Source organism: Ursus americanus, chromosome 25, assembly GCF_024610735.1.
Source record: "Ursus americanus isolate L20-20 chromosome 25, mUrsAme1.1.p, whole genome shotgun sequence".
NCBI lineage: Eukaryota > Metazoa > Chordata > Mammalia > Carnivora > Ursidae > Ursus > Ursus americanus.
Window position 1 is genome coordinate 37,974,602 of NC_142151.1, and position 13,624 is coordinate 37,988,225.

The window sequence follows — 13,624 nt, forward strand, 5'->3', positions numbered from 1 at the left end:
TTTTGTAAATATGTAATATTCATATTTAAATTATCATAATATGACTAAGTTTATATTATTTTTTTCATGTTTTCATTAGTTTCTTTATATACAGCAGAAAAGAAAACATTTTTCTACAGATCTTTTGAACTTGTTAGAAAATAATAAATGATTTAACTTATTCATTGAACTTGAATTGTTTTAAAATGTCATAAGTAAAATCTCAGAAATTGGTATGTGTTTTAAGATTAATAGCTAGTGCATTTTTACCCAGCAACCATCTTGCCTCTCTTAGGACAAAAGTATACTTGAAAACTATTATTAGAACAGATTTTTTTTTTTCCCCAGAAGAATAATCTTATGAAAATCCTTTCTTGAATGTAGGACTTTAAAATAATTCAGACTTTTTGTTCACCTTTTCCCAGAAGTGTTATATATATGCCACTTGCAAAGTTAATATTAATCTTTTAAAGTTAGAAGTGAAGTGATTATTTCTGATACTATCTGCTTCTATAACTAAACTGATTCTTACTTACTGATGTGTTGAGCTGTGTGACCTTGGGCTAGTTATTTTAATCACTCTGAGTCTCAGTTTCCTTTCATAGAAGAATTAATATATATAAAGTATTTAGCTCAGTGTCTGACCCATGGGAAAAAGAGTTTATATTAGCTTTATAATCCATATTATTGTTATTATTTGAATGATTGTAAAGAGTTTATATAAAGCATCAAAGACAGTGCCTGGTATAAGATGTGCTCCATTATAATAAGTTTCTTTCTCAAATTTGTATATTTTCACTATGTTTATACCCTTTTTAAAAGATACTCATTGTGAATATTAATTGTTTCGGTATCCGTGAACTGAACATGGCATGTCGTGATGGCGTTTGTACCAACGATGTAGCTAATGTGTTTTTTTCTTTAGCTTCCAGAGCAGTTGTAGCACAGCATGTTGCTCCACCTCCAGGAATAGTGGAAATAGATAGTGAGAAGTTTGCTTGTCAGTGGTAAGTGGTTTATTTCTATTAAGGCTTTATCCTTGGGAAGAATAAAGCAAAAGAGAAAAGGAAATGTATTTCAACAGTCATCCAGAATGTTTTAGTCCGTATTTCTTTTTAGTCAGAGTAGAATATCATTTATACAAAGAGTGGACAATGTAAAATCATTTCACCTGCATTTTGGAACAATTTGAAAGAAAAATATTCATCAGAATCTTCAGAATTAAATTGCATTAAATTACACCACTTAACCTCTTTTCAGAGTAAAATTTGTGTTAAAACATTATTTTGACTTCGTAGAAAATAAGATTTGTCAGATTATAGGATTTTTGTTTCTTAAGTTAATGTTTTATTAAAACTGGAGTGTTTTTAAGAAAATAAAACCAGATTTTGTTGTTAAATGTCCCTTCTTTTTCATCACAAGCAATACTTCTTGTTCATTGATAGTTAATTTTTCCTTTTTCAGCGCAGTAAGGGGAAATGAGTCAAATGACACAATAGCTAGTGGCTTTACATGGAAATAAGCAACTTGAAAATAGTATTTTATTGAGAAGACTGACTAATCATATATTAACCACTTCCTGAAAAAATAAATTGTCGACTTGGTTAGATTTCACTTTCTCGTGGATAGTAGCTTCCACATAGTTATGAATTCCAACTTAAATTCTTTAGAAGATTAACAGATTGAATAGAAAAGATCACTTTCTGATGATGTGTTACATTAAAAATTTTCTTTCTTTGATCCCTTTTCTCCTATTCTCTAACATTATTTGTCTCCCATTCCATGTTCCTGTCATTCCATGTTCCATATTTTTGGTGCTTTCATATCTTTGTTCCTGTGGCAGTTTTCTCTAGACTTTTCCACTTCACTTAAAATCGGGTTTATAGTTTTAAATATCTCTAATTATTTGCTTTTTCCTCACTTTCTGTATTTTTACTCCTTAAACTTGATGAGTCTCTTCCAGTAATACTTGGAAATGTTTATCTTCTACACTAAAACCAAAAAAGGTTTTTTGTATCTAGTCCTTTTGAAAACTCAGTACTCAAAGAATTATGAGAGTTAGAAAAGGTATATACCACATGCACAGTAAAATGTGTGTGCGTTAGGTTTAGATTTGGTCTTCTAAATCCCATTTGCACATTTCTGCCAGTTCTAGTGAGGAAGGTGGAGAAAATCATTTTAAAATTATTTTATCAAAAGTATTACTTGATTCAGCTTATATAAACAGCTATAAGTTGGATTGTTATATGTATAGTAAGTCCTAGAAAAGAATCCTGTGAAGATAATTTGGCCTCCAGTCCTAACTTATATACAGATGGAAGTCACTTTATAAAAAAGACATACTGAAGTTTGAATTAATTTGTAATGCATTAGGAATAGAAGTTTCTGAAATGGGGGAATGGAAATGTGAAGCATGGGACAAGTATGATTGTCTTAAGGAGTAGTTGAAAGCTTAGGTAACTTTTTTTTCCTTAAGGAATTTGATCCAAGAGACAACAAAAGTTTAATTTTAGTTCAGTTTTTCTTCCATTTTCCACATCTCCAATGGAAATAGCTCATTACTGGGAATTTCTGTTACATTTTAATTATTGCAGGACAGGAAATTGAGTAGATATTGATTGAATAAAACTTGTTGTAGAATATTTGTTGCCAACAGACCAACCCTGTTCTCACGGGTGTGAACACAGTTTTTATATTTGTTGTTAATGCTTTTTTTATACTAAAATAAATATTAAATAGTTAATCTCCTTTTATTTGGCTTCATCAGTCTAAAACCTAGCGTGTATTTTTGCTAATAACACGAGATAGTGAAATTTGGTTAACAGGCATAAATATTATTTTACAATACATTGCCTTCAAATGGTTTTACTGTATTTAAATATGAACTGTTCTATAATATCTTGCATAATGCCATTTATTTTTCTCCTTTTCAGGCTAAATGCTCATTTTGAAGTAAATCCAGATTGTTCTGTCTCTCGAGCAGAAATGTATTCTGAGTACCTCTCAACGTGCAGTAAATTAGCTCGTGGTGGAATCCTAACTTCAACTGGATTTTATAAATGTCTTAGGTAGGATGCATAGTTGTTAACTTCAAACATAGTTAATTTATATGACCTAGAACATCTCTTGCTCTTTAGAGAAAATACCAACCATCTATCTAGTTTTAGATTTTTTTTTTTTTTAAAGATTTTATTTATTTATTTGACAGAGATAGAGACAGCCAGCGAGAGAGGGAACACAAGCAGGGGGAGTGGGAGAGGAAGAAGCAGGCTCATAGCGGAGGAGCCTGATGTGGGGCTCGATCCCATAATGCCGGGATCACGCCCTGAGCTGAAGGCAGACGCTTAACTGCTGTGCCACCCAGGCGCCCCTAGTTTTAGATATTTCTACTACTTGAAATTTCATATTGGCTAGGTTGTAGTAAGATAGAAATTTAAATACAAGGGGATTTTGGAAATTAAACCCGGTGTTTGTGTTTGAACCTTGTGTGGCTTATCAAAGAAAGAGAAGGGAGAAACTTTTTTCTACCCACTTGAAAATCTTAAAGACATGACTTTTGCCCTTTTTAATCTTGAATAATAGTCTATAATACTCTTCAAATATTGAGGCTTTTGATATTTTGCAAAAGTTCATAAAATAGACACTACCTAGATGCAGGGATTTTGTTAATTATATAGGGTATAGAAGTATTTAAAACCCAACAATGTTAATAAATAATGATTTTAAGAATTGGAGAACTGATCTTTCATATTTTTTCTTTGCTTCCCACCCTTGCAGAATATAACTATATGAATCATACTGGTTCGTATATTAGTAGTAGTAAATATACTACTGCTGTTCATGTAAACATTGTTAGAAGTCTGTTTTTTTGCGCGTGTGCTACTTAAGAAAACTAAGTATGTGTGTACTTTACAGAACGGTCTTTCCAAATCATACAGTGAAGAGAGTGGAGGATTCCAGTAGCAACGGGCAGGCACATATTCACGTAGTAGGAGTAAAACGGAGGGCTATACCACTTCCCATTCAGATGTACTATCAGCAGCAACCAGTTTCTACTCCTGTTGTTCGTGTTGATTCTGTCCCTGATGTATCTCCAAGTCCTTCACCTGCAGGTATTAATTTTTGAGTTTTAGGTATTACTATTTTGCTTATTCTGTTACTTCTATCATATTCACATGATGCAAAGTTGTTTGATTTTAATTTCTTAAAACAATTTTTTCTTGTATTAACTAATACAATGCCTACACACAGCTTTTCAGTAATTTCATTATGAATTTTGACTTTTCCCTCCCATTTTCAGGAATCCCTCATGGACCACAAACTGTAGGAAACCATTTTCAGAGGACTTCTGTTACCAACCAATCTTCAAATTTGACTGCAACACAAATGTCTTTTCCAGTACAAGGCGTTCATACTGTGGCACAGACTGTTTCAAGAATTCCACCAAATCCTGCAGTTCATACCCACCAGCAGCAAAATGCTCCAGTGACTGTCATTCAAAATAAAGCTCCAATTCCGTGTGAAGTTGTTAAGGCTACAGTAATCCAGAATTCTATATCCCAGACAGCAGTTCCTGTTAGCATTGCTGTGGGAGGAGGAGCTGCTCAGAGTTCTGTGGTTCAGAATCACAGTACAGGGCCACAACCTGTTACAGTTGTAAATTCCCAGACATTGCTTCATCATCCATCTGTAATTCCACAACAGTCTCCATTACACACAGTGGTACCAGGACAGATACCTTCCGGCACTCCTGTTACAGTAATTCAGCAAGCTGTCCCCCAGAGTCATATATTTGGCAGAGTACAGAACATACCAGCATGTACTTCTACAGTTTCACAGGGTCAACAGTTAATCACCACATCACCCCAACCTGTGCAAACTTCATCTCAACAGACATCAGCTGGTAGTCAGCCGCAAGACACTGTTATCATAGCACCTTCACAGTATGTGACAACTTCTGCATCCAATATTGTCTCAGCAACGTCCGTGCAGAATTTTCAGGTAGCTACGGGACAAATGGTTACCATTGCTGGTGTCCCAAGTCCACAACCCTCAAGGGTAGGATTTCAGAACATTGCACCAAAACCTCTCCCTTCTCAGCAAGTTTCATCAACAGTGGTACAACAGCCCATTCAGCAACCACAGCAGCCAACCCAACAAAGTGTAGTGATTGTAAGCCAGCCAGCTCAACAAGGTCAAACTTATGCACCAGCCATTCACCAAATTGTTCTTGCTAATCCAGCAGCTCTTCCAGCTGGTCAGACAGTTCAGCTAACTGGGCAACCAAACATAACTCCATCTTCCTCACCATCACCTGTCCCAGCTACTAATAACCAAGTCCCCACTGCCATGTCATCTTCTTCCACCCCTCAGTCACAGGGACCACCTCCTACTGTCAGTCAGATGCTATCTGTGAAAAGGCAGCAACAGCAGCAGCATTCACCAGCACCCTCACCACAACAGGTACAAGTACAGGTTCAGCAGCCCCAACAAGTACAGATGCAAGTTCAGCCACAGCAGGCGAATGCAGGCGTTGGTCAGCCTGCTTCTGGTGAGTCAAGTCTGATAAAACAGCTGCTGCTTCCAAAGCGTGGTCCTTCGACACCAGGTGGTAAGCTAATTCTCCCAGCTCCACAGATTCCTCCTCCTAATAATGCAAGAGCTCCTAGCCCCCAGGTGGTATACCAGGTAGCCAATAACCAAGCAGCAGGTTTTGGAGTGCAGGGGCAATCTTCAGCTCAGCAGCTATTGGTTGGGCAGCAAAATGTTCAGTTGGTCCAAAGTGCAATGCCACCCACAGGGGGAGTGCAAACTGTGCCCATCTCGAACTTACAAATATTGCCAGGCCCACTGATTTCGAACAGCCCAGCAACCATTTTCCAAGGGACTTCTGGCAACCAGGTAACCATAACAGTTGTGCCAAATACAAGTTTTGCAACTGCAACTGTCAGTCAGGGAAATGCAACTCAGCTCATTGCTCCAGCAGGAATTACCATGAGTGGGACGCAGGCAGGAGTTGGACTTCAGGTGCAAACGCTTCCAGCCACTCAGACATCTCCAGCTGGACAATCATCCTGTACTACTGCTACTCCCCCATTCAAAGGTGATAAGATAATTTGCCAAAAGGAGGAGGAAGCAAAAGAAGCAACAGGTTTACATGTTCATGAACGTAAAATTGAAGTCATGGAGAACCCATCCTGCCGACGAGGAACCACGAACACCAGCAATGGGGATGCAAAGGAAAATGAAATGCAGGTGGGAAGTCTTTTAAATGGGAGAAAGTACAGTGACTCAAGTCTACCTCCTTCAAACTCAGGGAAAATTCAAAGTGAGGCTAATCAGTGCTCACTAATCAGTAATGGGCCATCATTAGAATTAGGTGAGAATGGAACATCTGGAAAACAGAACTCAGAACAAATGGATATGCCGGATATCAAAAGTGATTTGAAAAAACCTCTAGTTAATGGAATCTGTGATTTTGATAAGGGAGATGGTTCTCATTTAAGCAAAAACATTCCAAATCACAAAACTTCCAATCATGTAGGAAATGGTGAGATATCTCCGATGGAACCACAAGGGACTTTAGATGCCACTCAGCAAGATACTGCCAAAGGTGATCAACTAGAAAGAATTTCTAATGGACCTATATTAACTTTGGGTGGTTCACCATCTGTGAGCAGTATACAGGAGGCTCCTAATGTGGCAACACAGCAGTTTAGTGGTACTGACTTGCCTAATGGACCTCTAGCTTCAAGTTTAAATTCAGACGTGCCTCAGCAACGCCCAAGTGTAGTTGTCTCACCACATTCTACAACCTCTGTCATACAGGGGCATCAAATCATAGCAGTTCCCCACTCAGGATCAAGAGTGTCCCATTCTCCTGCCCTATCATCTGACGTTCGGTCTACAAATGGCACAGCAGAATGCAAAACTGTAAAGAGGCCGGCAGAGGATAACGATAGGGAAACAGTCACAGGAATTCCAAATAAAGTAGGAGTTAGAATTGTTACAATCAGTGACCCCAACAATGCTGGCTGCAGTGCAACAATGGTTGCCGTGCCAGCAGGAGCAGATCCAAGCACTGTAGCTAAAGTAGCAATAGAAAGTGCTGTTCAGCAAAAGCAGCAGCATCCACCACCGTACGTACAGAATGTGGTCCCACAGGTAAGTCGTTCTACTATCAACCTTTCTCTTGAAAATTTCTCACTTGTAAATAGGATTGTAGGGGAATGTGCCCTCTTGTTCTCTGTCTCATCTTGAAAAGGTAATTGTGGCAGCTCATCAATGTACTCAGGCTCCCCTGCTCCTCTTTTTCAGTGTTCTTTGTAATTTTAAACAGTTCTCAATTGTTAACTTGAGCATGTTGCTTAAAGAATCTTTTAAATTTTGTTATAGACCCAAATTAGTAATTTTGTAGACCCAAGATAGAGGAGCACTTGCTAATCTGGCGTCTTTTGGAGAATTTTTTAAATGTAAGTTAGTCTCCTTGGTCTCCTTGGGGGAGCGGATACACTAAGAGCACTTCAAAAGGGTGGTTCTATATTTGATTTTGACATGAGTATGTTTTTGTGGCTCTTTTCACCATTCTTTTGTAAAAAAGATGAATCCCATACGTACTTTAGCAGGTGTTTTCTTGTTATATTTATATATTGACTTAGTTGCCTTTATTCTTTAAAAAGTATTATAATTTCAGTTCTTTCATCTATTCTGATATTCTTGCTTTTGTGTTTCTTACTCCTTTACCCTACTGTCATGTTTCTGTTATCTCCTCTTTAATAATCTATCCAATCTCTTTTGTACCCTGTAGTAAATAAAAATGTTTTCTAGGATTAGCGCTACTGAATTGAGGGTTCATTCTGCCTGTAAAGATTTTTAAGGTCCATCTTGTATGCTGTTTCCACTGAAACTAGGGATTTGCTTAACAGTTGTATTTAACCGTATTTCCTGGATGACTTTTTCTTTCATTCTCTTCCCTAAATACTACATAGCCAGAACTTTCTGTGACTATTGCCAGCTCTGCTAGAACTCTTCTGACTTGGGTTTCTTCTCTGTGCTTTTGGTGTTTACAGCAGATCTATGGTCATTGTTGGCATTAGTACCAAATCTGGGGGTGGAGGGGGCAGCAAAATGAAAGATGAAAGAACAAAGAATCCCTTGCTTCAGAACAGTTCATCCACTGATGTTCAACTTTTTTCATGTGAGTGGATAACACTGGACAGTGCTGTCAGGGGGCATAATGAGATTTTAATTCATATGCTAGTACTGTATTGCTTGGATTTATTTTTATTGCAAGGTACCTAAATAGGTTGAGTATTCTTTAGGTGATGTGTACAGAGCAATAATTAGTACTGAGTTTTAGCGAAAAATACTAAAGCAATTTTACTCAAACTGCTACAAGTTGAGTTTTTCATTTATTAAACACAGTAAAAAAATTTAAAGTATTACAGTGTCTGGCAAAAAGTAAGCATTCAGTAAGTTGATTTTTATATTTTTCCTACATTTATAATTTCTCAATTCATCTTAATTATGTTCCTGACTCTGTTTTTCTTCTCAGATTTTCTTATAATCCTAAATAGTTATAATAGATTAAGCCAAATGAGAGAAAAACTCCATTACTGTGGAATTATCAACCCTCATTTTTTTGTTGTCCTTAATCTTCCAGTGTGATTATATTCAGTGATGATACTTAAGTAACAAGGAACCAACAATAATACTTGTTAAGACTAGGACTTGTGTTAGGAACTTGGTACTAAAGCATTTTCTCATTTAATCCTTAAAGTAACTCTGTGAGGTAAAAGTTGTTATTACTGTTTTAGAGATGAAGCTCCAAGCAGCAAAATAACTCACCCACGGTCACCAACTAATGTGAAGTGGTTCTAAGACTGAACCACTGGGGTGTGTGTCTGAAATAAAGATTCGTACTCTTAACCCATTTCTCCACTATTTTAAAAGATTTCGTTGAAAAGTTCTAGAAAGCCCTTTTATATATAACATATTGGTTATTTGAACTATTACATTACAGAATGTGAGTAGCATTAAATTATAATTTTAGGACACTAATGCTAAAACTTTTTTATTTACACATTGGACATATATGTGTCTAATTCGAGCATAAAATTACTACATTTTATTCCTAATATGAAAAATGTTTTCTTTTATATATATTCTCCCGAAGAATATAGTTTATTTTAAATGGCTACATTCTTTATTTTTAAAATTAGTGTTTGGTTGGCATGTAGAAATTTAAAACTTTGCAAGGAAAAAGAGCATGCATGGTGTCTATGAGAGTAAGAATTAAAAACTGGGATTCTTATGTGTAACACTTAGCATGGTGACTGCTATATAGTTAGGCACTCAATAATAGTACAGCTGTATTTGACCTTCATATATGGGAATAAAATACCTATAAAGGCTAAAAAAGACTAACTGTTCAAGATGGGATCATAAATTTCCTTTGAAGGGTCAGCTGTTGGCCTTCTTAATAACCTCCTAATAGAAAACCATTTCCATTGTTGCCCAGGTTCTTCAGATTTCTTTTATAAAGACCTTAGTTTGACACCATTTTATTCACTATTGAATTGGTACCTTAAAGGGGTAGATGAAATAGAGGATTTAAATGTGATTTTTCAGCCAAACCTTGTTATTTCTACCATTGTTTCAAGGGGTCTGGGGATGTTAAGGAGGGTCCTGGACCCCAAGGAAGGACTTTCAGACTTTCAGAATGTTCAGGGCTGGAAAGACTGCAGGGAAGTGTCCCTGCTGAGAATGGCCAACAGGTAATCCTTCCTACTACCGTTGTTATTTCATGTTTCTTTTCTCAGTTTTGTTCCCTTTCACTCCCATTAATCAGCTATATTAATTTCATTACAGAAAAAAATTAGCAACAGAAAAGGAGAAAGATCTGTGAAAGTAAATGATATAACCACAGATTTTGTGTTTAAGTGGTATTTAGCTGGATAGTTCATATAAATCCAAAAGAAATTGTACCTATTTCAATCTTGTAATTGCAAGCTATAGGATAACTATTCATGAATTGGTATATTCTGGAGGCATAAAACTAGATTGGCACATAAAAAATAAAATAATTATAAATATTTACCTAAAGATTTGCCTTTTTCAGGAGCATGTAAAACACATGTTGAACAGAATAGCTGTTAATCCCATGATCTAAAGACATGCTAAATTCTTATATATAAAAATAGTTTACTTAAGGATGTATTTATTTAAGGTGTTTCATATTTGTGTTTCCTCAGTTCCATGTCTTTCACGTAGGAATCATTGCTGATATTCTGTGTGACACTGAATTTTGGTATCTTCCTGGTCCCTTCCTTTCTTTGGTAAAGAGCTTGAAGTTATTCAACCCATCAGAAAGCAGTCTGTAGCCTCAAGGGGGCAGCATTTAGTCATAGCCAAGATCATTTTAGCAAGAGCCACGGGAATTATCATTTCAATATTTTAACAGTACTACTGCTTAGATTTGTAGAGTAGTAGCACATTGTAAAAACTAAGAAAGACATTACTGTTTGCTTTTCAATGTGTCCTTATAAGCCATTCTTGGTAGGTATTGATTATCTAGGTTTATACTTCGTAAGAGTAAAAAAACTTGTAGTTTAAGAACATGAGGTAATGTTAGAGCAGAAAGAATCTCAGATATTATCTTGTTCCAAACTCTCATTTTTAAGAATTGAAGTTACTTTCCCACACTCACAAAGACCTCTTTTCCAGTGATTTCTATAATTGTCTTAATTCTGTTCCATAAGCATAATCACTTTTATATCACATTTAGAGTAAATCTAATTTTTATTCTTTACAACTACTTCAGAGTATCTCTCCTTACTTGCCTATGTTTTAGAATATACTTTCTCAGTTCCTTCAGTTAGATCTTAGGTGTCAGGGTGTCTTTCATCATCCTACTTATCTCAGTCAGTTCCATTTTATAAGTGGCTTTCAAAATCTGTAGCTAGAATTGAACACAGGGTTTCATTATTACCTAAAAAGAATTTATTTTGAGAATCTATTATGAATTTGTATCTTTCTAACACAGATTGAAGTGTTGAAGTTTTCATCTTTTTAAGGTTTTTAAAGTTTCGTATTAAGAACGTCAAGGTTTAAAAGCCTCAAATCCCAAGTCTTGTATCAGAAAATATCATTCTGGGACTTCTGAGTGGCTCAGTTGGTTAAGCATCTGACTCTTGATTTCAGCTCAGGTCATGATCTCGAGGCTCTATGCTCAGCAAGGAGTCTGCTTGAGGATTCTCTCCCTCCCTTGTGCAGTTTCTCTCTCTGTCTCTTAAATAAATAAGGCTCTATGCTCAGCAAGGAGTCTGCTTGAGGATTCCTCCCTCCACTTGTGCAGTTTCTCTCTCTGTCTCTTAAATAAATAAATAAATCTTAAAAAAATATTATCACTGGGGCGCCTGGGTGGCACAGCGGTTAAGCGTCTGCCTTCGGCTCAGGGCGTGATCCCGGCGTTATGGGATCGAGCCCCACATCAGGCTCCTCCGCTATGAGCCTGCTTCTTCCTTTCCCACTCCCCCTGCTTGTGTTCCCTCTCTTGCTGGCTGTCTCTGTCTCTGTCGAATAAATAAATAAAATCTTTAAAAAAAAATATTATCACTGTAATCTAGAATTTTTAGCCATAATTTACTCTTGAAAAGATGATAGAAGAAATCAAGGTTAAAATTTCTTTTTTTAATAAAAAGATAAGTAATAAAACTGCTACATTAACTGTTTTAGTTAATTTTACATTGCAGAATAAATCACATAGTTAGTTGTTTTGTACCTTTTGTGTAATTTTACTTTTCTGGTCACTCACTGCTGGATTTGTGGCTTTGATTTGGGGGGAAAAAGAACCTGTAATATAAAAAAGGTAGCTCTTCCTCAATACAGTAGGTAATAGAGAATATTCATCAAGAATGATCGTTCCAAAAACTTTGACTTTGAAACCTACTTTTACATTTACACTTGAGTTAGGGTTATAGCTAATGATCTAGCAATTCATAGTAAATAATAAGGTTAAGAAAAAGTAAACTTATACATCCTAAAAGAAATATATTTTGCACTGTCATGTAAAAGACCTAATTCTTTTTATTAATTAATTAATTTTTATTTATTTTTTTATAGGGGGGAGGGGCAGAGGGAGAAGGAGAGTGAGTCTTTTAAGCAGACTCTGCGATGAGTGCAGAGCCCATTGCTGGGTTGGATCTCACGACCCTGAGACATGACTTGAGCCCAAATCAAGAATAGAATGCTTAACTGACTGAGCCACACAGGCACCCCAGGAATGTATAATTTTTTAATAACAAGAGGAAACCTAAAAATATTCACCCCTACTGTCAAAGGAAATATGAGTCTTGGAATTTCTCATTTGGTTTATATTCTATAAGTACTTTAATTCTTGGGGTGTTTGGGTGGCTGAGTTGGTTAAGCATCTGCCTTTGGCTCAGGTCATGATCCTAGGGTCCTGGGATCAAGCCCCACTAAGGGCTCCCTGCTCAGCGGGGAGCCTGCTTCTCCTTCTCCCTCTCCCTATCCCCTGTACGTGCTCTCTCTCACTATCTCTCTTGCTCTCAAATAAATAAAATCTTTTTTTTTTAAATACTTTACTTCTTTCTGTTTCAGTGATATATTTAGATCTATTTAATTCTTTTTGTCATTTGTTTACTTTTTACTGTAAAATTTTTCATATACAAAAGAGCCAGTAAGTCTTCATGTATCTATCACCTAGCTTAAAATATTTTTACCATTTTGCCTTTTTAGTTTCATCTGTTCTTTTTTTTTTTCTATCATTCTTTTTCTTGGAGTTCTTTAAAACAAATATCAAACATTATTTCATTTTGCCAATATATAATTCAGAATCTATTTCTCTAATAGTTAAGTACTTTTAACTCTGTAGATGTATCTCTCTCTCCAATGCCAAATCACATCTAACAGAAATAGTAATGTGTTTAATATTATCTGACACCCAGTTAATTATTCTCTAGTTGTCTTTTAAAAACAAACTGGTTTGTGTGGTGTTTTTTTTTAAACAACTCGTTCGAATTAAGATCCACAAGTTTTTACACGTTGCATTTGGTTAATGTGTCTTTATTCATTCTTAATTTAACAGTTTAGATTAATTTCAGTCATCCTTGCCGCATCCCTCATTCACATTTGGGGTCAAAATACCTTGTGATTCCTTTTTAAATTTTCTGTGTGACACCAAATAAGAGTTCCACAATGGAAAAAAAAAATAGGATAAAGATTTGTTAGTACTTATGAAAGTAAAAATAAACTTAATCTACAAATATATGACAAGATATTCAATAAAATACCTAATTTAAACAATAATAATATAGGGAACCAGAAGGTTCATTCTGAGGGAATTTGAGGCTTCTGGCAAATTTACCTTTTAATTAAAATTCTGGAATATTTGTAGCTTGTTACTCTTTAATATTTGTATTTGGCTGAAACTGATCCTCTTGGTTACTCCCCCTTATTAGGTTTTCCTAGATTTTTATTGCAATATTTTCATTTCAGGGAAGCAATTTGAGTAATTCTTTTGATAAATAGACTAACTCTGATGTTACCTTCCATTCTTTTGTCTCTGATCCTTTTTTTTTTTTTTCTGTCTGCTTTCTCAGCATCAGTTTTTATGGCTGTAAGA

At 35.8% G+C, this 13,624-nt stretch overlaps 1 protein-coding gene across 2 annotated transcripts in view; it reads left to right on the forward strand.

The window, feature by feature from the left end:
* ARID2 (AT-rich interaction domain 2) overlaps window positions 1–13,624 on the forward strand; it is a 159,591-nt gene that overhangs the window by 109,204 nt on the left and 36,763 nt on the right. The window contains exons 12-16 of one of the 2 annotated variants that reach the window (XM_087855791.1): window positions 905–986; window positions 2,913–3,047; window positions 3,895–4,091; window positions 4,280–7,143; window positions 9,642–9,755. In XM_087855791.1, the coding sequence (XP_087711917.1) occupies window positions 905–986; window positions 2,913–3,047; window positions 3,895–4,091; window positions 4,280–7,143; window positions 9,642–9,755 (3,392 nt within the window). The remainder of the gene's footprint in view (window positions 1–904; window positions 987–2,912; window positions 3,048–3,894; window positions 4,092–4,279; window positions 7,144–9,641; window positions 9,756–13,624) is intronic. The other variant, XM_045801219.2, reaches the window with a different exon arrangement.